This window comes from Scyliorhinus torazame, chromosome 7 (genome assembly GCF_047496885.1).
Source record: "Scyliorhinus torazame isolate Kashiwa2021f chromosome 7, sScyTor2.1, whole genome shotgun sequence".
Taxonomy (NCBI): domain Eukaryota; kingdom Metazoa; phylum Chordata; class Chondrichthyes; order Carcharhiniformes; family Scyliorhinidae; genus Scyliorhinus; species Scyliorhinus torazame.
In genome coordinates, this window is record NC_092713.1 from 74,566,298 (window position 1) to 74,593,451 (window position 27,154).

A 27,154-nucleotide genomic window follows, 5' to 3' on the forward strand; every position below is an offset into this window, starting at 1 on the left:
GCGGAACGCCCCAGTTTACAAAACGGGGCGAGCGCCGGGAAATATGCAGCTAAATGTGCTCGCTATGGGACTTTGTTCCCAATTAGATGAATCGAGCCCAGAGGCAGCGGGGGCTGTTTCGAGAACTGGTATTGTCAATGTATATGTAGAATCTGACCTCGTAGCTGCAGCTGACAGGTGGAATCTTCCTAGTCCTACGGGTGGGACTGGGAGAGATTTCAGAGAAATATGTAATGTGGGCCGGTATCGGCAGTCTACACCCCCCCCCCTCCCACCAATGGACAGCATAATTAATTAAGTGCCCATTTATGGATGGATTGGCCACCCTGCTGAGATTTTCAAAGTGGCAGATAGCAAACCAACCCCTGCCGAATCAAGCCCGGCAGGTGCCTGGCTGTAGTTTTCTGGCAGCTGGCCTGGGAGAGCTCATAAAGCGTCCTGTATTAATCACCCACCGGAACTGCGGCCATCAGCTGGCCAGAACAGTAGCCACCGGCATCCTGTGGAGGGATTTCCCTCCACATGGATGGCTTCACAGCTTACGCCACCCTTTATGAGTTTTAATCTCTTTGGAGGCACTCTTTTGTCCTCCCTTTAAAAGTGACAGCACCCGCTTCTGGCATTGGGTTTTCTGTCCTTCTAAGGTGCAGGCCCTCTGATTGGGCCTGCAGCCTCAGAGACCCAAATGCTATCTTTAATTGGATGGTGGACGGGGAAAGGAGAGGCCCTCTTAACTGCCTGCCTCCAGGAAAATCTTGCAGATGGATGCCTTGACAGTCAGTTCATGTTTTGGACCTAGAAATGGCCCTGATTTATGCTCACAGTCTAAAAGCAAAACGTTCCGCTCAGTGTCACCACAGGGCCCCAAAGAAAAATTCTTGCAGGATTCTAAAGGTACAGTGCATAGAGAAGCCATTGCTGGAGATGCTTTGGCTGCGATCCTATCAAACAACGAGAGGGGTAAAAGACTATACAAAAGCTAATTCTTTGCCTCGCCTCTGGAATTAAAGATGTCTGCATTCAGTGTTCTGAACTTTGATTTCGTACTTTTAACTTGTATGATAGTGTCTTATTTTTCTTTACATTTCCACTTTAATCAGGACACGGGGATGCCACACCCAGTAAAGTAAGAAACAAAGTTTTATTTACACAAACGATAGACCCTACCGGGTTCCCCTCTCTCTGTCGGTGCCTTACTGGCTGACCTTATATACATGGGTTAATTGAGATACCCCGCCCCTAGCGGGGGAAACTCGTACTATGGCAGGAGCACAGGGAAGACAAGCATTCCCACCCTGTAGGTTCTGCACGGACTATTAGATCTACCTTCTCCATTTTAGATCAGTATACCTAAAGTACCACTTTCTGTTTAAAAGTGCACATTTTAATTAACCCTTTATGTGAATTCTGAACCAAGATATAGGCTATTATAAAACTAACAGGGATCCGTGCTGGGACCACTGTTGTTTGTGATATACATAAGTGATCTGGAGGAAGGTATAGGTGGTCTGATTAGCAAGTTTGCAGATGACACAAAGATTGGTGGAGTAGCAGATAGTGAAGGGGACTGTCAGAGAATACAGCAGAATATAGATAGATTGGAGAGTTGGGCGGAGAAATGGCAGATGGAGTTCAATCCGGGCAAATGCGAGGTGATGCATTTTGGAAGATCCAATTCAAGAGCGAACTATACGGTAAATGAAAAAGCCCTGAGGAAAATTGACGTACAGAGAGATCTGGGTGTTCAGGTTCATTGTACCCTGAAGGTGGCTGCGCAGGTCAATAGAGTGGTCAAGAAGGCAGACGGCATGCTTTCCTTCATCGCAAGGGGTATTGAGTACAAGAGTTGGCAGGTCATGTTACAGTTGTATAAGACTTTGGTTCGGCCACATTTGGAATACTGCGTACAGTTCTGGTTGCCACATTACCAAAAGGATGTGGATGCTTTGGAGAAGGTGCAGAGGAGGTTCACCAGGATGTTGCCTGTTATGGAGGGCTCTAGCTATGAAGAGAGGTTGAGTAGATTAGGATTATTTTCATTAGAAAGACGGAGGTTGAGGGGGGACCTCATTGAGGTCTACAAAATCATGAGAGGTATAGACAGGGTGGATAGCAAGAAGCTTTTTCCCCAGAGTGGGGGATTCAATTACTAAGCGTCACGAGTTCAAGGTGAGAGGGGAAAAGTTTCAGGGAGATATACGTGGAAAGTTCTTTATGCAGAGGGTGGTGGGTGCCTGGAACGCATTGCTGGCGAAGGTGGTAGAGGCGGGCACGATAGCGTCATTTAAGATGTATCTAGACAGATACATGAATGGGCAGGGAGCAGAGGAATACAGAGCCTTAGAAAATAGGCGACAGTTTTAGATAGAGGATCTGGATCGGCGCAGGCTTGGAGGGCCGAAGGGCCTGTTCCTGTGCTGTAATTTTTCTTTGTTCATGTTCTAGTTTATACTGGATGTAATATGCTGGTAGGATGCTCAAATTCAATCATGAATATTTCAGTTTTATATTTCAGGCAAAATCAATTTTACTTGGAAGTGATGATTAAATAAACAAAAATGTCACTAACGTGAATTATTCAGTTCAACATGTTAATTTTATTTTTAAAATAATCTACATTAAATACAAGACACCTAACTGTTGCTGAGATTAAGATATGTACTTTGTTATTACCTGAACCTCTGAGCCTGGTGATGCAGTGGCCCAGGATATCGTCTGCTAGGTGACTGATACAACTGTGAAAGTAATGCTTGGCTTGTTTTCTGGCTGGGATTATTGGCAAATTTCACAGTAATTGGTTCTGTAGCACTAGAAGGTTTCTGTCCATTCAATCCCTTGATCGCTTCCTCTGCTTCTATCCTTTTATCAAAACGAATAAATCCAACTCCTCTGGAAACACCTGAAAGACAGTTGAGATGAACAGATCATTCCCTTATTTGTTTCTCATATTGAAATGGGTGTGCCTTTCGCACTTTGTATTTTAAAAATGTATTTATGGGAGGTGGGCATCGCTGACTAGGCCATTATTTATCCCTCGTTCCCCTTGGTGGTGAGCTGCCGTCTTGAACCGCTGCAGTCTATGTGGTGTAGGCAAACCCACAGTTCTGTTAGGAAAAGAGTTCCAGGATTTTGACCCAGCGACAGTGGAGGACCGGCGATATATTTCCAAGTCAGGATGATGAGTGACTTGGATGGGAACTTCCAGGTAGTGGTATTCCAGATGCAAAAAAAGGAAAGAAAAATAACCATTTCTTGTTGGGTTTTTCTAACAGGAAATCAGAAACTAGTATACTATAATTTCCCTCTAATTTATCTCAGGAACATAGCAGAAGCTTCAATTTCCTCAATGTGCTTGAACAGTAATGTTAAAGGGACAGAACAGGTTAAACTGTTTTATCGTTCAAGAATATACTGTGGAGGTCAGTTGGAGCTTTTGGCTCTGTGCTAATGAATGAGAGTTCTAGACATTGAATGAGATTTTTTTTTGCACAGCAAGATTTCAATGAGGCTATGCAGACTGCATCAATTTCCCAGAGGCAGTCAGTACAATGGGGCACTACCTGCGCAGTGATTTCCATTGATATCCTTGAAGAAAACTGGGCGTGGCACTTGAAGTGGTGTTGGTGAACGGATTTTGTCCCCCAAAATCTTTGCCAAGATTTATTAGAGGCCATTACATACCATTTCCTTATTCCTGGTTTACATTAGGTTCATTAGGTCAACATTCAAAAGACTTGCATATCTCAAGGTAGTGGGTGAAATATTTTGCAGTAAAGATTCAGAACATGACATAAACCGTCTTACCTACTTGCAAATACAGAAGATATACAGACCTGATGTTTTCTAGCCCCTTGGTGGCAGGCAGCCAATTAACATTGTTACGGCTCAATTAAGGATGATTTTTGTGGCCTTGCTGGCATGCACATATGGAACCAGCTCAGAGCCAGAGGTATCATGCCCCAATGCCAGGACCATGGGCAGGGTTGGCCTCTTCAGCCTAAACAATTCCACTGCAGGGGTTTCTCTTCCGCTCCGAGAGTCCTAACAGCTTCAGCCCTCATAAATGTTTATTCATATCCACATCTCCAAGGGTGCTTCATCGTGACCCCCCTCAGCAGCAACCATCTCACTGTTTGGGTGGGTCATGCTCCCAAGGCTCCAGAGCTGCTGGCTCTCTGCAGAGGTAGCACGTCCCTGCAATAGGATAGGGAGCAAGGAAGTAGCCAATTAGGAAGAGCCTCTCGGAAGATTGTGTCGCCAGTCTCACTAGCGGCATGTGTGGACTCAGGATTCCATTTGCAGTCCATAGGAAAATCCAGTCTGTTATAACCCCCATGAGGACCACAAGGAAACCATTGGAGATTCCCAGGTAGGAGGCCACCCAACTGGAGCTTGTTAAAGACTACACATAAAAGCCGGCCCAAGCAGGGCCTGGTGTGGTCAGTTCTCCCAGGAAGGACTGGATTGGAAGAGAGTTACTGCCCTAGGCAGAATATTGTGCACAGTTCAATAAATCCTTATTCGATTACCGCTGGCTTCCTCAAGTTAATAAACAGCTCATAGTTGTTAAACAGATAGGAGTATCCATTAGAAGCTCAGAGCTTACAGAAGAGATCTAAATCTATCTTGTATGACGACCCATTATGAGGGCTAATCAGGATTGTTAAACAGCTTGCAAAGGGTAATGTTCTTAATTTCATGGGGCACATGCTGTCCGGAGCACACTAGCTGAATAAGGGCCCACACAGTGGAGAGCCAGTCATAGCACCCCCAGGGTATTAGCTGGGTCCCGTGAAAGGGTTAACAGAGAAGGGCTCCAGTCATTGGGAGACAGCTGCCACTGGCTCATCATAGTGGGGTGGAGAAAGTGAGCATTAAACATTCCAGGTATTGCAGGGGATTGTCGTCCTCATGGCATTGTGGGGCACAAAAGGAGGCGGGCAAGGCTTCTAAGCACATTTGGGGTGAGGGAGGCACAAGGAGTGTACTTAAAAGCACTTTTCCGTGACTTCTCAGTTTGAGTTGTCATAAAATTAACCAGTGTTATCCATGATCTACTTCATACCGTCATTCCCTTGTTCAGTCCAAGTTTGATCTTGTCAGTTCATTTACACATTACCCCCAGAGGTACCTTGCCAACTAATAAATGATTGTACACTAGTCCCTTTAAATTATTTATTTCAGTTTGCTCCAATGCATCAATATGTTTACCTCACCTTTTACCATCTCTTTAAAATATTATTTAATCAAGTCAGCTAGTTTCTTCTGTGTATGTGCTTGGTACGTTCCTAATGCTTTATACAGGCCACCCTATACGTTCTGAGGAGGGAAGCTGTTAGGAATGCAAGCGGGAAAGATTGTATTTTAAAAATCTTTTTGTAACAAATAGCTTTACAAGATTTGACTGACAACATTATGGAAATTGTCCAGAATCTGCTTCGGTTGACATTCAAGCTCTCTATGACTGGTACAGATAGATTGAAAATGATTAGCCGGTTTTTGTGTAGATTCAACATTCTTGGAGATGAGTTTATCTTTACTACTGTCTGAAAGCCACGATAAGGGTTGATAAGTAACATAATGAAACTTGGCACCACAGAAAGGTTCATACCTCTTTGGAATGTTGAGCTGATGTGAGTTTGTGTAAACCAATGGTAAATGTCATAGAATGCAGGTCATGATGTCCCAAATCGGCATATACATTAAAAGTTGGCACATTTGGCCATATGGATTATTACCTATTTGTATATTTTAACATCCTGTAGATAAGCCCAACTCAGTATAACTAAGACTATCACAATGCAATGAGGATAAAAATCAGACCACTGCCATGAAAATTGCAAACAACACAAAGGGCCTAATCATACGGCAACTGAGTTCAGCAACCTTAACATCTGGTCCCCTTTAGCCTTCCCTTCACTGCCTGGGTTGTCATTATCATTTCCTCCAATAAGCCTACCAGTGAAAACTCTGCATCGAGAATTCCCATTCGTGGCACAGAGACAAAATGGGTCGAATGGCCTCCTTCTGTGCTGTACCTTTCTATGATTCTATGAACTCCAAGTTTTTCTCTATAGCAGTAATCAACACTCATTTTAGTAGTTTAATACCTCAACTGTGCTTCAGACTATCTGTGAACCAGATGAGATATAGTAGTTGAAAAAATCTTAAATAGAATGGCAAGTATTAGCAATGCTATAAATTCTTCAAAATCCTTATTATCACCAAAGTGAATAGCAATTTATTTTATCACCAAAGTGAATTACCATTTATTATCATCACCTTTTGGAACGAACTATCTATAATACCATATTGCCAATTCTTAAACTTGTTTTCAGTATCCCAAAACTTCTATTTTGACCTACAATTAACCAATATTATCCATGATCTACTTCTTACCATCAGTCCCTTGCTCAGTTCACCATAGACCTTGTCCGTTCATTTACAAATGACCCCAGTCAAGTTATGTTTTGATCAAAAAAACACGGGCTGGATTCTCCGCTGGCGGGATGCCCCATTTTGCTGGCAGCCTGGGGGGTTTCCCGACGGCGTGGGAATTGACCAGCCGGCGTAACGGAGCATCCCGCCAGCGGGGTGAAACAGAAATGTGGAGCGGTGGGGCAGAAAATCCAGCTCCATATATTTATTGGATTTATTACATCAGTTCCTTATAATCCCATTGAAACTTTGGAATTCTATTGCACTTGGTGCTGAGAAATAGTGATGTACAAACTAGTCTAGAAATTCCTTGTGGGGCAGGATTTGTGCTCAGACTGGGGCATTCAGTTCCATTCAACCTTTTCCTGTGATAACAATAACAACCACTTACATTTATTTAGCACTCTTAATGTAATAAAACTTCCCAAGGTGCTTCACAGAAGCATTATAAAACAAATATGACACTGAGCCACATAAGGAGAATATTAGGTTAGATGACCAAAAGCTGGGTCAAAGATACAGTTTCAAGGAGTGACTGAAAGGAGAAAAGCAAGGTAGAGAGTTGGAGAGGTGTCGGGAGGGTATACCATAGCTTCAGGCTTCGTCAATGGAAGGTGTCACCACGTGGTGCAGCGATTAAAATCAGGGGTACACAAGAGACTAGAAATAGAGGAGTGCATATACCTTGGAGATTTGTGAGGATGGAGGAGATTACAGAGATAGGGAGGAAGAGGCCATGGAGGTATTTGAAATTATAATTTTAAAATTAAGACATCCTTGATTGGGAGGCAATGTAGGTCAGTGAATACAGGGGTGATAGGGGACTTGGTGTGATTTAAGACACAGGCAGCAGAGCTTTGGATGATCTCAAGTTTAGAGGACAGAATGTGAGAGATCAGCCAGCAGCACATTGGAATAGTCAAATCGACAGGTAATGAAGACATGAATAAGGATTTCAGATGAGATAGGGACAAGATTGGGCAATGTTGTGGAGGTTTTAGTGATGGCACGCATAAGAGGGCCGAAGCTTACTTTGGGGTCGTATATGACTAAGACTACAAACAGACTGCCTTAATCTTAAGACTGTTGTCAGGAAGAGGGATGGAATTGATAATTAGAAATGGAGTTTGGAGTGAGGATTGAAAACAGTTGCTTCAGCCTCCCCCATATTTAATTAGAGAAAATCTCTTCTCATGCAGTAGTAGATGTGGGACAAGCAGTGTGATAATTTGCCAACAGTGGAGGAATTGAGAGAAATGATGGTGAAGGAGAGCTGGGTGTCATCACAAACTAACAATGTGTTTTTGGATGAAGCCGCTGAGCGGCAGGATGTAGATGAGAAATAGGAAGGGCCAAGGTTAGATCCTTGGGGAACACCAGAGACAACAAAGTGGGAACAGGAATGGAAGCCATCACAAGTTATTTCCTGGCTACGATTAGATAATAAGAATGGAACAAGGTGAGAGCAGCCCCACCCAGTGGACGAAAGTGGAAGTTTTGGAGGATGATGTGGCAAGCATGTCAAAGGCTGCAGACAGGTGGAGAAGGACGAGGAGGGAACGTTTACCTTTGTCACAGTCTATTAGTTCTTTGTGCCAAGATAAATGATGCTGAAATATAAAAATAATTGTTTTAATTGTATGTCTGACATCATTGCCATGTATGAATTGCCCTGAGTTTAAGATACAAGCTTAGATTTTCAGCTCTTATCTGTTGATATTTCACTAGATCTAGAGTTGGCAAAGTTGCACAGAGCTACTCAGGTTCACAGTCATTGTGTCCTTGCATCACTGGGTGCCGGCTCCAACAAGGCATGGTACACCACCCATTGGTGTTGGGCAAAATATATTAACTAGATGTAAATGAGGGGAACAGCCTCTGCCGTGTTACCCACCACTTGTTTGATTCTAGTATTTAATAATGGTTGGTGGTAGGTGGACAAGAGATCAGGGTGTAAACAGTGCTCAGGCAGTACTGACATGCAAAGGCTCTACGGAAATGGATTTAAACATGCAGTTTTGCAGTAAGCATGGGGGCTGCCTAGATCCTAACACTGTTACTACTGTATCAAAACTCCACCCTCTTTTTTGGGCAGAGGCTGAGGGGTCCGTCTCCAATTGAAAATGGACTCAAGGTTGGAAAATCCGCCTGTCAGAGGCACATCTCTGTGATGGACAGAAATCTCTCCCATCCCTCAAGAACCCTAAGACATGTTAAATAAAGGGAGAAGGGAGGAAAGACCATACCATAACCTTAAAAAAGAATTACATAAATTATTCTTGAAAAGTCTGCAAGCTTGAGGGTCAAATGCAGTATATTTTACATAACTTCCTGTTTTGTTTTATTATCCTTTGACAACATTGTACATGCTCAGTCAGCCTTACGTTGCTTTGCAAGATCAGATATAATACAGCTCCCACAGAGCAGAAAGAATTCCAAACACGCTGCAAAACGTAATGAATGAAAACCCATGTCAGTTCATTTGGCTATTTATAAAAAAACATAATAAAATCAAAGATTCCTATCCGTATCAAAAATGTGGTGATAATTTTGTTCCTCGAAATATTAATGTTGTTAAAAGATTGTAAATGGTTATCTGGAAGAAGTAGTATCAGTGACACCTACCAGTGACTTGGTCAACTAAAATTCTGGAAGTGATGATTCGGCCATATTGTGAAAACATCTGCTCTAATTCTTTCTGAGTCATAGATTTAGGAAGGCCACTAACGTACAAATTAGCATCACGAATTGATGCAGAGCTTGGACGAGCATAAGAAACCTAGAGAAAAGATGAAAACAAGAAATTCTGCTAAGTAATCTTTTATAAAAATAGAATGTATCGAGTCATGAATAGCAGCGTTGGAATAATCTGAACTATTCTTGGCTTGCCAAAATATCTTCTGCCTATGTCCAATTATGATGAAATTGGTAAATTCATACCGTCAGATATTTCATAAGCAATACGCTTATTTGCCTCTGGTAATAGTCTATGGAAAAGAAAATAGCTAAGAACCTAATTTTTGCAAATATAACCTACATTTAAAGCTTGCTAAGGCAAGCATTAATGTTATCTATATGTGCACTAATTGTAATGAAATTTAATGAATTAAGAAATTTATGTTAGAAAACAGTCAGAATTTTTGGTAACCACAAACTGACGAGAAATTCAAAACCCGATTTTAACTGGAGGTGGAGAATGGGAAGAGGGCAAATGCAGCAGCTCTCAGGTGCACTGTGGCGCCTAGAGGAGCAATGGTACTCATCCTTCCACATTAAGGTCGGCAAAATCATCAGAACGTTTTTGTTGGTGGCCAGTTGTTAGGCCATAAGAAGCCCTTGAAAACCTTTCGTGGAACATGTCCTCCTCAGCACCAATTATTTCTTTAGGGCTCCTTAAAAAGGAGTTAAGCCCCTTCTCTGCCTATGTATTTAGTGGTTCTATATCCCAATACAAAATAAGCTGTGGGTTATTGTGTCTCTAAATTGGTCCCTCTAAGCACATTTTATGCCTGTAAAATGGATATAATGAAGTTTAATCACATTTAAGTTTGATGTTTTAAGTTTCACTTGCTCTTTGGTTTTGTTTATGGCAGTATCCCTTTAAGGGGCTGCCCATTTTACTTTGTCCCTCAGTTTGTTTAATTTAGTTTAATTGGTTCAATCAAAATAGTTGGACACAATGAGGACTAATTTCTAACCCATTGAGCTTTAACTGGCTATAAAATACAGAAATTCGAGATATAAAGTTCAACTTTCTGTTATCAAAAGCTACGGTAAAAGCGGAGGTGAAGAATATATTAAATACAATCGTCTATTCTGTCACCTAAAGCTTTATTCGACATATAAACAAGATGAAAACGTAAAAAGTAGCAGTATTTTAATATCTGACTATATGTTCATTTCAAAAGAGTTTACATTTTTCTTGTTTACCCACTGGAGACTGCATGACTCAAATTTGGTGCGTCAGATATTAGAAAGCACCTTTTGAGGTTAAAGGCTACAGTCAACATACATGTCTGTAATCCATCTGTAGTCATATAATTTTGAATGGATGAACAAATTATATTGATTCAGCAGCCTGCATACAATTCTCCCAATTTTCATGCCCATTGAAATGTGTAAAAGATAGCTGAATCGATATCAGCCATTTTATGCAATTACCCAAGGTCAAAACTATCCTGTGTTAGTTAACATTACATAAGGCAGATAGTTTCTTTTTATGTAAGAAAACACTTTGATATGTACCTCAAAAACCAATGCTCAAAAACAAATGGATGCCTCTTACCTTTATGGTTTTGGTTTGAAGTCTAAGTCCATTTAAAGTATTAATTGCTTTTTCTGCATCCTTTGGATCGACATAGTTCACAAAACCGTATCCCAAACTTTGCCCTGTTTAAGAGGAATTATAGATGGCCAACCTTTAGTTTCTGAAAAGTAGAGTACAGTATCGCCACACTGCAACTCACTAAGAACAACTGGTGCTCCCTGAAAGGACTGTTGTAATCTTTAGGTTGTTTCAAAGGTAAAGAATTCCCTCTCCCATCCTCCATTTCACTTCCTCTCAACTCTGGAGATCAAATAATGTCTAACTTCATAATGTAGGATAATGCCAACATAAAATACATAAATCTAAGCTTTTCTTTGCAGCAGAGATTATTTCATGGAGCCAAAATGAAGCTGGGCATGATTTTCAGAAATCTTTGTGCAACATCTCAAAATTAATTAACATCAAAATATAACTATTAATTCTTCTTTTAAATTTCAAAACATTAGGAATACTTATGTTTAGACATAACCTTTATATAATGTCTGTATTTTTAAAAATCATATGTTTGCATAAATGAGTTTAAATAGTATCACGAGAGGCGATTGAAATATAATTAATAAGTTCAAATCTTAATAATTCCAGTGGAAATGGGATGGGACCAGCCTTAAAGAGGGTGTGCTGCACTTTCTGCCCTGCTCTGACTCAAGTCTGGTACACCATGTTTTCTGAGGACTACAAGATGTAAATAGTGTTCCTTTGATGTACATAGGATAACTGATTGGTGCATTCCCTCAATTATGCCAGGTGTTGAAGTATAATCGGCCCAAACGTTAAGTATAGAACCATTTTTAGGAACACAAGAAATAGGAGTAAACGTGAGTCATATGGCCCTCAGGCCTGCTCTGTTACTCAATAAGATCAGGGCTGAACTGCTACATCAACTTCAATTTCTGACACTATTCCTTATACTCAAAAATATATCAATCTCAGTTTTGAATGTATTCATCGGCCAAGCAGCCACATCCCCCTGGTGTCGGTAATTCAAACAATTCATAATCCCCGAAGTATAGAAATTTCTCACAGAATCCCTACAGTGCAGAAGGAGGCCATTCGGCCCATTGTGTTTGCATCAATCCTGCGCAAGAGCACTCTAATAGGCCACTCCCCCACCCTACCCCTGCAATCTAACCTGCACATCTTTGGACTGAGGGAGGAAACCGGAGTCACCTCACATTCTTCTAAATTCCAGAGATTAACCCATTCTTCTTAATCTCTCCTCATAGGACAGTCCTCTCATCCCAGGGATCAATCTAATCAACTTTTGTTGCACGCCCTCCAAGGCAGGTATATCTGTTCTAAGGTAAAGAGCTCAAAACTGTACACAGCACTTCAGATATAAAGATAGGAATATAGGAACTAGGAATAGGAGGAAGCCATTTGCCTCTTGAGCCAGCTCCAGCATTCAACCAGATCATGGCTGATCATCTACCTAAATGTCATTTACCTGCATGATCCCAATATCCCTTCATACCTTTAATATCTAGAAATCTATCGATCTTTGAATTTATAACATTGAATAAGTGAGCCTCCCCGAGCCCCCAGGGGGTCCAAAGATTCAGATAACCTACAGAATGATATAGACAGGTTAAGTGAATGGGCAAAAACTTGGCAGATGGAATATAATGTAGGAAAATATGAAGCTATGCGCTTTGGAAGGAAGAATAAAGAGCTGAATATTATTTAAATGGAGAAAGACTGCAGCAAGCTGCAGCAAAGAGGGGTTTGGGGGTTGAATGGCCTACCTCTTCTCCTGTGTCTTATGTTTGTCCTCTGGCTGAATTCCTCTTCATCTGATGACCTACCTCTTATTCTGAAAAGATGTCCCCCTAGTTCTAGAGCCCAAAGCCAGAGAAAAACAATTCTGCATCTATTCTGTTGAGCCCGTAAGAAATTTAGTAAGCTTCAACGAGATCACCTCTCATTCTTCTAAACTCTAGGGACTATGGTCCGGTCTCCTCAATCTCATTGGACAATGCCACAATTCCAGGGCGATCTGTCTCGTGAACCTTTGTTTCACTCCCTCTACGACAAGTAAGTCCTTCCTTAGGCAAGGAGACTAAAACTGTGCACAATACTGAAGGTGCTTTCTCACCCAGGCTCTATACCTGCATGTTAACTTTTAGTGAGTTATGAACAAGGACACTTGGGACCCTTGGACATCAACATTTCCAACCTTCCGTTATTTAAGAAATACTCTGCATTTCTGTTTTTTTTTTTACAACTGCCATGTTCTAGCCCACTCATTTAGCTTGTTTAAATCCCCTTGAAGCCTCTCTGCATTTTCCTCACAAATCACATTCCCACCAGTTTTGTGTCATCAGCAAATTTGGAAATATTACATTTGGTACCCACATCCAAATCATTGATATAGATTATGAATAACTGGGGCTCAAACACTGATCCTTGCGGTACTCTACAAGTCACAGCCTATCAATCAGAGAATGTTCTCTTTATATCTACTCTCTGCTTTCTCTGTGCATTAATTTTGCTTCCTAACCTCCTGTGTGGGGCCTTCTCAAAAGACTTCCGAAAATCTAAATGCACAACATCCATTGGTACCCTCTCATCTATTCTGCTAGTTACATCCTTAAAAGATTCTAACAGATTTGTCAAAAATGATTTTGCTATCACAAATCCATGTTGACTCTGCCCAACCCTAACATTTGTCCAGATATCCATACTTTTTAATAGATTCTAACATTTCTCTAATAGTGTTCGGCCAACATGTTTGTAGTTCCTGTTTTCTCTCTCCCTCCTGTCTTAAATAGTGGGGTTAACTTACTAGGAATCATTCCAGAATCGAAAGAATTTTGGAAGATTACAACTAATAACATCCACCATCTCTTTCAACCCTCTGGGGTATAATCAGGTCAAGGGGATTTATCAACTTTCAGGCCCATTAATTTCTTTCAGTTCCTCATTCGTCCCTTGGTTCTCTAGTATTCATGGTACCTTCCACCATGAAGACAGACACCAGGGGCGGGATTCTCCGTCCTGCCGCACCCTTTTTCTGGTGCGGCACGCCCCCGCTGGTAGCGGGACCCTCTGTCCCAGCAGCCGGCCAATTGGGTTTCCCATTGTGGGCTCCCACACGACATCGGGAAATCCCCAGGTGTGAGTGCACTGCTGGCGAAGTGGAGGATCCCACTGACGGAGAATCCAGCCCAAAGTATTTGTTTAGTTTCTTTGCAATTTCCTTATTCCTCATTGTAAGTTCCCTGTCTCTGACTGTAGTGGGCCCACAATTGTCTTTGATAATATTTTCAATTTTACATAGCTGAGGAAGCTTATACAGTGCGATTTTAATGTTTCTTACTAGTTTATTTTCATATTCTATTTCCTCTTTCTTTATCAATTTCTTGGTCCTCCTTTGCTGAATTCTAAAATGCTCCTGATCCTCAGGCTTACTACTTTTTTTTAGCAACTCTAAGTCTCTTCCTTTGATCTAACACAATCTTTAACTTAAACAAAAACAGAAAATGCTGGACAATCTCAGCAGGTCTGACAGCACCGATGGAGAGAGCATGGAAGGAACGTTGAGTCTGGATGAGACATAGTCATCCTGATTCGAAACGTTAGGCTCCTGTCTCTCTCCACAGATGCTGTCAGACTTGCTGAGATTGTCCAGCATTTTCTGTTTTTATTTTACATTCCAGCATCCACAGTAATTTGCTTTTACAATCTTTAACTTCTTGTTAATAGTTGTTTGGTAGTACTTGAGTATTGCGAAATAAAGACATTTTGGCAAAACCTTTTGTCTTGCACTCAGCAGGACAACTGCAAGAATACCAATGTCAGGAGGGACAATGTTGTTTCCCCTGGCTTGGTATTGTTGTCATTGTTTTGATGAGTGCAAGATGAAATGTTTTGACAAAATGGCTTTTCTATTGTTAATCATGGTTGGATCACCTTTCCTGTTGGTTTTTTGTGCCTCAAAGGAATGTAAATTTGTTGCAACTATGCATTACTTATTTAAATGCTAGCCATTGTCTGTCTTTCATCATACCTTTCAAAGCAATTCTCCAGCCAACTTGCCCCTCATACCTTCGTAGTTTCCTTTGTTTAGATTGAAGACCCGAGTTTTGGATTGAACGACATCACTTTTAAACTTAATGTAAAATCCCATCATATTATGATCACTCTTCCCCAGAGACTCCTTGGCAACAAGATTATTAATTAGCTCTTTCCAATAGCATATTATATTCACTCTTCATTAGAGACTCTTTGGAACAAGATTATTAATTAGCTCTTTCTCATTGCACAACACCAGACCTAAATAGCCCATTCTCAAATTGGTTCCTCAACATACTGTTCTAAAAAAAAACTTGTATACATTCCAAGAATTTGTCCTCAACAGCATTAGCGCTAATGAAATTTACCCAGTCTATATATAGATTGAAGTCCCTTATTATCCCTGTCATTTGCACTTCATATTTCTTCATTTGTATCGTGCCCTTCATTACCACTGTGGTTGGGTGGCCTCCCACCAATTTTTGCTGCCGCTTGCTGTTTCTGCTCAATCTGATTCTACATCTTGATCTTCTGATCTACGATCCTCTCTCATTGATGTATTGATCTCACCCTTTATTAACAATGCTGCCTCCTCTCCTTTTCCATTTATGGGTGGCACGGTAGCACAGTGGTTAGCACTGTTGCTTCACAGCTCCAGGGTCCCAGGTTCGTTCCTGGCTTGGGTCACTGTCTGTGTGGAGTCTGCACGTTCTCCCCATGTCTACGTGGGTTGCCTCCGGGTGCTCTGGTTTCCTCCCACAAGTCCCGAAAGATGTGCTGTTAGGTAATTTGGACATTCTGAATTCTCCCTCTGTGTACCCGAACAGGCGCCTGAATGAGGCGACAAGGGGCTTTTCACAGTAACTTCATTGCAGTGTTAATGTAAGCCTACTTGGGCAGCACGGTAGCACAAGTGGCTAGCACTGCGGCTTCAGAGCGCCAGGGTCCCAGGTTCGATTCCCCGCTGGGTCACTGTCTGTGCGGAGTTTGCACATTCTCCCCGTGTCTGCGTGGGTTTCTTCCGGGTGCTCCGGTTTCCTCCCACAGCCCAAAGACGTGCGGGTTAGGTGGATTGGGCATGATAAATTGCCCTTAGTGACCAAAAATAAAAAAAGGTTCGGAGGGGTTATTGGGTTATGGGGGTAGGGTGGAAGCGAGGGCTTAAGTGGGTCGGTGCAGACTTGATGGGCCGAATGGCCTCCTTCTGCACTGTATGTTCTATATTGTGACAATAAAGATTATTCTAATATTTTGGCGTTGCTTCCTAAATGTCGAATACCTTTGTACATTCAGTTCCTAGATTTGTCACGCTGCAGTCACATCTCCATAATGGCAAATTAGATCATATCTGTTTACTTCCATCAATTCCCCAACCTTGTTGCAAATATGGTCTCACCAAAGCCCTAGGTAACTGCAAGTTTCTTTACTCTTTAACTCCAAACTTCTTACAATAAAGGCTAATGTAGGATTTGCATGTTAACTTTCTGTGATTCGCATAAGGACACACAAATCCCTTTGCATGCCTACATTTACTCGTCTTTCATCTTGAAAATGTTTTTTCCGGCTTTTCCATTCTTCCGACCAAAGTGGATAGTTTCACATAGCTCCATATTATACTGCAACTGACACCTTTTTTTGTCCAATCATTTAACTGGTCTAAATCCATTTGCAGAAACTTTGTGTCATCCTCACTGGTTACTTTTTCTCCTCGCATGTATCATCAGCAAATCTGGATGCATTATCCTCAGTGTCCTCATCTAAGTCCTCATCTAAGTCGTCATATAGATTGTAAATAGCTGAGATTCAAGCACTGATCCTTGTGGCATTCCATGAGCCTGCTATCCCAAAAATGACCCATTGATTCTTAACTCTATCGGTTAACCAATACTTAGTCCATTATAATATATTATCCTTAATCCCAGGAGCCGTCAGATTTTATGGGGCCCAAGAAAAACAGGAATACCTTACAGCTAGCTGGACTTCTAGGCTGCCCAGTATTGAAGGCTTGGAGCCAGTTAATAGCATTATGACATACCTTCAGAGTACGGAGTTCATGGGTAACATGGGCTTGTCGTTAAGATCAACCTCATTAAGTATGATGGTACGTCTCACATTAAACTAACAATTAAAGTGCAACTGATCTGTTTTTTGAAGATTTCAAGAGTTCTTTTCCATTGTAACAGGATGTTAATTAATTCTAAATTCAAGTAAGGATACTTGTGGTGAAACTCATGTTTTTATTTAACAGAAATTACCTTTTTATATGAAATATTTTATCAATGTTATATTGTACCCTTTTTGCAATTCATTCCTTGCAATTCTACAATATAATGCTTGCATTTTGTGCAAAAATCATAGAATAACGCAGCACAAAAGGAGTCCATGTGGCCCAATGTGCTTGTGTTGTATCGCTCTTTGAAAAAGCTAGCCACTTGGTTCCTACCCCTGTCCTTTCTCCATAGCCTTGAACATTTCTCCTGTTCGAGTATATGGACGTATTAATTTTGAAAATTGATTTTATCTTCTTTCTATACCTTTATAGGAAGTGCATTCCAGATCTTGCCAACACTCCATTAAACCTCCCCTTATCCTTCTCTGCTTGAAGGAGAAAAATATAAAGGACATAGGTGTACAAATCTTACATGAGTGAATTCACCTATTATCACATCAGACTCACATGCTGTATAAAAATCTTATTTAACAATGCTGCCTGTGCTCTCTATTCACATGTTTCTGGCTGGGTGAAACAGTTTGCAACAAGTTTTCATGGCTCAATGGTTTCTAAGATTAAAACCACAATAATACAATTACATGAATGACCAATGCCAACATCTTATGTTACGTGAATCAGTTTGTCGATCATGTTACTTAAATAAAATTGAATCATTGAAAAATACTGCACCATATATTTAAGAAATGTTTGCATATTGGTAAACTGGAAGCCAGAATTGAAAGGAATTTTGGAAATTCAACAGTTCTCTTCTAATTTGTTTTCTAACATTTAATATGTTAAGTTCTGTGTTTGTGTGGTTTCAGAGTAAATCTGATATAAAATACATATTTTAACATATATATACACACAGAAACAAACTATAATCAGTGTTTTTCTTGATTCAAAATGATTTTAATAAATGTTTTAAGCATATCATGTTAAGGTTGTATCACTGCTTTTCAGAAGGCTTATGAGTCATGATTAAGCACTGAGGAACCATGAGAAGAAAATAGCCAGATACTAACTAAGGATTGCCACCCACTGTTGTGTTGGATTTATGCAGTACTACTTCTTGAAGGCAGTTGCATGGATTTTCAACAAACCAATTTTAGTTTTTTATAGTCAATGGATTACATTAGAAACACACAACTAGTTATTATGCACAAACAGTATGTGGGAGCTCATTTTGAGAATTCAAAAACAATCATTGTTAATCTCAGATTGTAAATAGTTCTGATTTTTAAAATACATTTTCCATACCTACCAGTATTTTTTATATCAGCTGTAGTCAGTACCATTGAAATGCATGGAGACAGGAAACAGGAAGTAAAACAGGGCATATTTACCGGTACTTATAAGAGCTATCTCTAAAGTTCTAAAAAAAAATCAAGGATCAAATGTAATTTTATGTTGAGCCTTTTGACTGAACTTATCAGTGTTCCACAGTATTTTAATATATTAGTGAAATTAAGGTTTAAATAAAAACTAACCCCCCAAAAAATCACACATATTAAACTCTCAGTTTATTTCTTCCTTGACACAGAACTTCAACACAAGTATATTATGTTGAGCATCATTTATTCAGCAGCCAAATTCAATAGTATGCCAAAATTGCACAATCGCATACCAGAGGAACTGGTCATTTTTTAACAAAAAATGATCAGGTGAAATTTGATGTATGGACATTTGTAATTAAGAGGACGTGAAGCTGAATAATAAGATGCAATATTCCATGGTCCAACATAGCTTTAACAACATTTCACGAACAATTTAAAAAGTACAACTTCAGCATGCATATCTAAATATAATAACATCATATCAAAATAATTGTAAACAGTTTTTTATAAATTGCATTTTTCTCTCTGGTTCTCTAAGCTACACATTTTCTGCAGCCAAACAGTCTTCAAAGTCAGTCTAACTGCTAGGAGGAATTTGAGATTGAGATGGCTGGTGCATGTTCTCTTTCTGATTTCTATTCAATGTCTACCTCAGGATGCAAGATTTAGTTTGTGAACTCAATTGCCTGGGAAATGTTTTAAAAACTGTTCTTGGTAGAGTGCTGACATTGACATGGTTGCATTCATTGTCCATCCCGAGTTGTCTTACAACAATCTAGCAGCTTTCACAGTTATTTTATCCTGGTGCTGGCCCATAAATTACCAGATTATTGAAATCAATTTCATAACGTGTCTTTGCTGGATTTATACGCAGGACTGTGGGTCAGTCAGTACCTTAACCATAAGGCTTAATTGATCCAATGTTCTTACACCACAGCTACAGATAATAAAATATTGTTCCACTATTTCTAAATAACTTTTACAACCCACATTATAATTAAATGTACCTAGGGCGGCACGATGGCACAGTGGTTAGCACAGCTGCCTCATGGCACTGAGGACCTGGGTTCAATTCCGGCCCAGGATCACTGTCCGTAAGGAGTTTGTACATTCTCCCCGTGTCTGGGTGGGTCTCATCCCCACAACCCAAAGATGTGCAGGGTGAATTGGAAAATTAAAAAAATATAAAATAATTAAATCTACCATACCCTTTTAATAAGGATGTAAATGTTTGTTATACTCGAATAGCAATGCTACAAAGTTTGTTTATGTGGTGTTTCCTTATAAGACACTAAAATTAACATTAGGAATAAAAATGTCATCGCTAACGGTGTGAACATAGAAAATACAGCACAGAACAGGCCCTTCGGCCCACGATGTTGTGCCGAACATTTGTCCTAGATTAATCATAGATTATCATTGAATTTACAGTGCAGAAGGAGGCCACCCCCCCCCCCGAGTCCGCACCGGCTCCTGGAAAGAGCACCCTACCCAAACCCAACACCTCCACCCAACACCAAGGGCAATTTGGACATTAAGGGCAATTTATCATTGGCCAATTCACCTAACCCGCACATCTTTGGACTGTGGGAGGAAACCGGAGCACCCGGAGGAAACCCGCGCAGACACGGGGAGGACGTGCAGACTCCGCACAGACAGTGACCCAAGCCGGAATCGAACCTGGGACCCTGGAGCTGTGAAGCAATTGTGCTATCCACAATGCTACCGTGCTGCCCTTGAGAATAAATAAATCTACACTATATCATTTTACCTTAATCCATGTACCTATCCAATAGCTGCTTGAAGGTCCCTAATGTTCCCGACTCAACTACTTCCACAGGCAGTGCATTCCATGCCCCCACTACTCTCTGGGTAAAGAACCTACCTCTGATATCCCTCCTATATCTTCCACCTTTCACCTTAAATTTATGTCCCCTTGTAATGGTTTGTTCCACCCGGGGAAAAAGTCTCTGACTGTCTACTCGATCTATTCCCCTGATCATCTTATAAACCTCTATCAAGTCGCCCCTCATCCTTCTCCGTTCTAATGAGAAAAGGCCTAGCACCCTCAACCTTTCCTCGTAAGACCTACTCTCCATTCCAGGCAACATCCTGGTAAATCTTCTTTGCACCTTTTCCAAAGCTTCCACATCCTTCCTAAAATGAGGCGACCAGAACTGTACACAGTACTCCAAATGTGGCCTTACCAAAGTTTTGTACAGCTGCATCATCACCTCACGGCTCTTAAATTCAATCCCTCTGTTAATGAACGCGAGCACACCATAGGCCTTCTTCACAGCTCTATCCACTTGAGTGGCAACTTTCAAAGATGTATGAACATAGACCCCAAGATCTCTCTGCTCCTCCACATTGCCAAGGACTCTACCGTTAACCCTGTATTCCGCATTCATATTTGTCCTTCCAAAATGGACAACCTCACACTTTTCAGGGTTAAACTCCATCTGCCACTTCTCAGCCCAGCTCTGCATCCTATCTATGTCTCTTTGCAGCCGACAACAGCCCTCCTTACTATCCACAACTCCACCAATCTTCGTATCGTCTGCAAATTTACTGACCCACCCTTCAACTCCCTCATCCAAGTCATTAATGAAAATCACAAACAGCAGAGGACCCAGAACTAATCCCTGCGGTACGCCACTGGTAACTGGGATCCAGGCTGAATATTTGCCATCCACCACCACTCTCTGACTTCTATCGGTTAGCCAGTTTGTTATCCAACTGGCCAAATTTCCCACTATCCCATGCCTCCTTACTTTCTGCATAAGCCTACCATGGGGAACTTTATCAAATGCCTTACTAAAATCCATGTACACTACATCCACTGCTTTACCTTCATCCACATGCTTGGTCACCTCCTCAAAGAATTCAATAAGATTTGTAAGGCAAGACCTACCCCTCACAAATCCGTGCTGACTATCCCGAATCAAGCAGTGTCTTTCCAGATGCTCAGAAATCCTATCCTTCAGTACCCTTTCCATTACTTTGCCTACCACCGAAGTAAGACTAACTGGCCTGTAATTCCCAGGGTTATCCCTAGTTCCTTTTTTGAACAGGGGCACGGCATTCGCCACTCTCCAATCCCCTGGTACCACCCCTGTTGACAGTGAGGACGAAAAGATCATTGCCAACGGCTCTGCAATTTCATCTCTTGCTTCCCATAGAATCCTTGGATATATCCCGTCAGGCCCGGGGGACTTGTCTATCCTCAAGTTTTTCAAAATGCCCAACACATCTTCCTTCCTAACAAGTATTTCCTCGAGCTTACCAATCTGTTTCACACTGTCCTCTCCAACAATATCGCCCCTCTCATTTGTAAATACAGAAGAAAAGTACTCGTTCAAGACCTCTCCTATCTCTTCAGACTCAATACACAATCTCCCGCTACTGTCCTTGATCGGACCTACCCTCGCTCTAGTCATTCTCATATTTCTCACATATGTGTAAAAGGCCTTGGGGTTTTCCTTGATCCTACCCGCCAAAGATTGTTCATGCCCTCTCTTAGCTCTCCTAATCCCTTTCTTCAGTTCCCTCCTGGCTATCTTGTATCCCTCCAATGCCCTGTCTGAACCTTGTTTCCTCAGCCTTACATAAGTCACCTTTTTCCTCTTAACAAGACATTCAACCTCTCGTCAACCATGGTTCCCTCACTCGACCATCTCTTCCCTGCCTGACAGGGACATACATATCAAGGACACGTAGCACCTGTTCCTTGAACAAGTTCCACATTTCACTTGTGTCCTTCCCTGCCAGCCTATGTTCCCAACTTATGCACTTCAATTCTTGTCTGACAACATCGTATTTACCCTTCCCCCAATTGTAAACCTTGCCCTGTTGCACGTACCTATTCCTCTCCATTACTAAAGTGAAAGTCACAGAATTGTGGTCACTATCTCCAAAATGCTCCCCACTAACAAATCTATCACTTGCCCTGGCTCATTACCCAGTACTAAATCCAATATTGCCCCTCCTCTGGTCGGACAATCTACATACTGCGTTAGAAAAGCTTCCTGGACAGACTGCACAGACACCACCCCATCCAAACTATTTGATCTAAAGAGTTTCCACTCAATATTTGGGAAGTTAAAGTCGCCCATGACTACTACCCTATGACTTCTGCACCTTTCCAAAATCTGTTTCCCAATCTGTTCCTCCACATCTCTGCTACTATTGGGGGGCCTATAGAAAACTCCTAACAAGGTGACTGCTCCTTTCCTATTTCTGACTTCAACCCATACTACCTCAGTAGGCTGATACTCCTCGAACTGCCTTTCTGCAGCTGTTATACTATCTCTAATTAATAATGCCCCCCCCCCCCCACCTCTTTTACCACCCTCCCTAATCTTATTGAAACATCTATAACCAGGGACCTCCAACAACCATTTCTGCCCCTCTTCTATCCAAGTTTCCATGATGGCCACCACATCGTAGTCCCAAGTACCAATCCATGCCTTAAGTTCACCCACCTTATTCCTGATGCTTCTTGCGTTGAAGTATACACACTTCAACCCCTCTCCGTGCCTGCAAGTACTCTCCTTTGTCAGTGTTCCCTTCCCCACTGCCTCATTACACGCTTTGGCGTCCTGAATATCGGCTACCTTAGTTGCTGGACTACAAATCCGGTTCCCATTCCCCAGCCAAATTAGTTTAAACCCTCCCGAAGAGTACTAGAAAACCTCCCTCCCAGGATATTGGTGCCCCTCTGGTTCAGATGCAACCTGTCCTGCTTGTACAGGTCCCACCTTCCCCAGAATGCGCTCCAATTATCCAAATACCTGAAGCCCTCCCTCCTACACCATTCCTGCAGCCACGTGTTCAACTGCACTCTCTCCCTATTCCTAGCCTCGCTATCACGTGGCACCGGCAACAAACCAGAGATGACAACTCTGTCTGTCCTGGCTTTTAACTTCCAGCCTAACTCCCTAAACTTGTTTATTACCTCCACACCCCTTTTCCTACCTATGTCGTTGGTAGCAATGTGCACCACGACTTCTGGCTGCTCACCCTCCCCCTTAAGGATCCTGAAGACACGATCCGAGACATCCCTGGCCATATAGTAACCTCGTCACTTAAAACAGATTGTTTTCTTAATTTTAAGGACTCATAGGGTACACTGCAGTTATTTTGATATGCAGACATTTTAATTATTCACCTGCAGCATATACTTTTTTATAAGATTTCATTTTATGTCCGTGTAATTAGTTAAAAGTTGTGGGTGCAGCAGGAGTGGTTTGAGGTGATTCCGCTTACATGTGGTTCAATTCTTCAGAAAATATGCAGGACCTCCCGGCAGGCTTCAAGACCGCAACACAGAACCAAATGGGGATCCCAAGCTATAACTTGCCAGGAGTCAAACCAGTGGATCCACTTTCCTGGAAGGCCGTATACATGCTCACGAAGGAGTGGGCAAGCTCCCAATCACACGCCCGGTAGCTGTCGAGCATCAGCAGGTCAGGGACAATGGGGGCACCTCAACACAATGGTGGCCTCAAAGGATAACAGTAGATAATTATATTAGAGGGGGAAGGCAAATTGGATGGGAAATCCCTCTGCATGGATTGTTGGGGATACGAGGATCTTCATTGCTGGTGACTCACTCTTTGGGGCATGGAGCCTCTGGTTTCTATCGACTTTGAATTTCTGCAAAATGCCAGCATGGCGAGAAAATTGGGGCCTCAATTATATAAATTGGCTGCACACCTCTGTGATGCAGGCAGCCAATCTGCATTCCTAACTGGCCCAGGAAACATCCCCAGTGGTGTGCTGTCAACCTTGCTTTTTATTCTTTCACAGGTTGCAATCCATGTAGTGCAGTGATGTGTGGCTTGAAGGGGAACGTGCAGGTATGTTCCCATGCCTCTGCTGCCCTTGTCCTTGCAGGTGGTAGAGGTCGTGGGTTTGGAAAGTGCTGTTGAAAGAGCCTTGTTGAGTTGTGGCATTGCATCTTACAGATGGAACACACTGCAGCTGCCGTGCGTGGTGATGGAGGGAATGAATATTTAAGGTGGTGGATGGGGTGCTAATCAAACAGGTTGCTTTGTACTGCATAGGGTTGAGCTTCATGAGTGTTGTTGGAGCTGCAGTCATTGAGCCAAGTTGAGAATATTCCATCACATTCCTGACTTGTGCCTTGCAAATGGTGGACAGACTTTGGGGAATCAGGAGGTGAGTTATTTGCCACATAATTCCCAGGTTCTGAGCTGCACTTGTAGTCACTGTATCTATATGGCTGGTCCAGTTTGGTTCCTGGTCAATGGTAACCATCTGGGTGTTGATACTGGGGCATTCAATGATAGTAATACCACTGAAAGTCAACAAGAGAGGTTTAGATTCTCTCTTGTTGGAGATGGCCATCAGCACACCTCCCCCCACCTCCAAAGGCCTGCCCCCAAGCTCATCACCAAGGGGCTGGAAATTCTGCGTCAACTATATCCAGGTGACCAGAATCTTATCAATGACAGCAATATGAAGGCGTGGCTCCTGGCGTAGACTAGAGGTTGGGTATCCTGCAATGAGTAGTTCACCTCGAGTTCTGAAAGCTTCCCAACACCAAGGCACAAGTCAATTTGATGAAATGCCCTTACTTGCCTTCATGCAACTGCAACAACATTCAAAAGGCTCAACACCATCAAAGACAAGGCAGTCTCCTTGATCATGAGTTCATTCAACAGTTAAATATCAATTATCTCCACCTTTGGCAGCAGAACCAGTGAGGAGATGAGAATGTTATTTTCACAGTGAGTTCTCGTGATCTGGTATGATTGCCTTGATGGAAGCAGATTCAACCGAAATTTACAACAAAGAATTAATATATATTTGAAAATAAGTTGCAGGGTTACAGGAAAGAGTAGGGAAGTAGAACAAATTAGTTAGCATTCAAGGGGCTGGTTTAGCACAGGGCTAAAGAGCTGGCTTTTAAAGCAGACCAAGGCAGGCCAGCAGCACGGTTTAATTCCCGTACGAGCCTCCCTGAACAGGCGCTGGAATGTGGCGACTAGGGCCTTTTCATAGGAACTTCATTGAAGCCTACTTGTGTCAATAAGCAATTTTCATTTCATTTTTTTCAACTGGCATGGTGGACTGGATGGAATCCCATGGCTGCAGTGTGTACATTCAGCAGGATGCACTGCAGCAACTATCCAAGGCAGCACCTTCCAAACCCTTTAGCTCTATCACCCATGTGGAATCTAGGGGAGGGGGGATTTGTTATATGTGAGTACTGTCTCATATGCAAGTACATATAGGGTGAAATTCTCCGCCGCCCACCTCCAGTAGAGGGGTTTCCAATGCGATGGAGGAGCGAGCGTCAGGGGTAAAAACGGGATCAGTGCCCCGATGCTCCGGACCCCAGCTGGTGGTGGAATCGGGGTTCGCGCCTGAGTGCCAGGCACCATATTCTGCAGGCCCGCGAGAATTTATGGTCCTCCGGGCCGGGAATTATGTGAAAGCGGATTGCAACAGGTATGGACAAACGTAACCTTGAAGTAGTGGACTAAGGGGGTAACCCCATAAGGGGATTTGCCCCAAAGTTCTCCGAGGGCCACCCTACCCCACCCCTAACTAAAGGAACCTGCTAGCTGAGGAAGCAATTAGACATAGGAAGCAACCACAATGTTTACAAACATCAACCACTTGAAAGAGTTAAATGCTGTCAATTTCCAGCTCAGCACTTCAAATTCACTCAAGCGTAACGAGTGGGGGGGGGGGGGTGATTGGAATGCTCTTAACTCTTTTTGTGTTACAGCACTTCAGAGTTTCTCATCCATGAAGGGAGATAAATGAAGCAAGGATCACAGCTGTGTTTGTGGGAGCTATCAATCACAACCCTCTAAGCGAAATGAATAAATGGCTTGCAACTAAAGGATCTGAAGGGTTTAAACACAGGACACTTTTTTCTCTTTCTAGGAATGGACGCGTGGTGCTTCCTCTGCCTCAGCCAATAGTTGTATGCCCAGGTAAGTGTTACAATGGTAATCTTTTTCACTGTCCCTGTTTGGTCTGTTTTCTAGCTTCTAGACAGGAGTCTCTTTTATGGGAGGGGCAGCTACCTTTGTTAAGGGGTCTGGGGGGTGGGGGGTCCTTCACTAGGGGGTCTCTGAGGGAGGTTCCTTTATTTGTGGGTGTCTCCTTTATTTAGGAGGGTGGGGAGCGTGGGCTGGCCAACCGCAGGACCTCACTATCAGGCTGTCCGCTCAAAATGGCGGGCAGATCGGCGGAAACGCTCGCAATCCTCGCCATGCATAAATTTACATCGCGAAGGATTGGGAATCACTTGATATTTGCTTGGACTGCAAATCAGTAGCAATTCAACTCTGAGAACATAGGCCGGGATTCTCCGATCCCGCGCTGGGTCGGAGAATTGTCCGGGGGGGGTCGCGAGAATTGCGCCACACTGCTCCGACGCCCCCGTGGTCGCCGCCACGCCAGTCGGGGGCTGTCGAAAGCAGCCCCCCGGCGATTCTCTGCGCCTCGACAGGCCGAGTGCCCGGCGAGTTCCGCCGGTGTAGGTTACGCATGATCCTACCCAGCGGGACCTCGGAGTTCTGGCTGCGGGGGCCGTCCTGTTGGGGGGGGGGGGGGGGGGGGGATCCGACTCCGGGGGGAGGCCTCCACAGTGGCCTGGCCCATGATCGGGGCCCAACCGATCGGCGGGTGGGCTAATTCTGTGGGGGGGGGGGGGGGGGGCCTATGTTCCTCTGCGCCGGGCCCTTGTAGGACTCCGCCATATTGCCCGGGGGCCGGCGCGGACACGGGAACCCACGCGCATGCGCGGACTCGCGCTGGCCATGGCGTGCATGCGCGGACCTGCAC

At 42.8% G+C, this 27,154-nt stretch overlaps 1 protein-coding gene across 14 annotated transcripts in view; it reads right to left on the reverse strand.

Moving 5' to 3' along the window:
* Nucleotides 1-27,154, reverse strand: part of elavl4 (ELAV like neuron-specific RNA binding protein 4) — a 162,215-nt gene that overhangs the window by 24,526 nt on the left and 110,535 nt on the right. For 8 of the 14 annotated variants that reach the window (XM_072510927.1, XM_072510920.1, XM_072510918.1 and 5 more), the window contains 4 exons: nucleotides 18,253-18,270; nucleotides 10,724-10,827; nucleotides 9,064-9,217; nucleotides 2,674-2,899 (listed from right to left, as the gene is read on the reverse strand). In XM_072510927.1, coding sequence (XP_072367028.1) covers nucleotides 2,674-2,899; nucleotides 9,064-9,217; nucleotides 10,724-10,827; nucleotides 18,253-18,270 — 502 coding nt within the window. The remainder of the gene's footprint in view (nucleotides 1-2,673; nucleotides 2,900-9,063; nucleotides 9,218-10,723; nucleotides 10,828-18,252; nucleotides 18,271-27,154) is intronic. The other 6 variants (XM_072510919.1, XM_072510917.1, XM_072510929.1 and 3 more) reach the window with 1 other exon arrangement.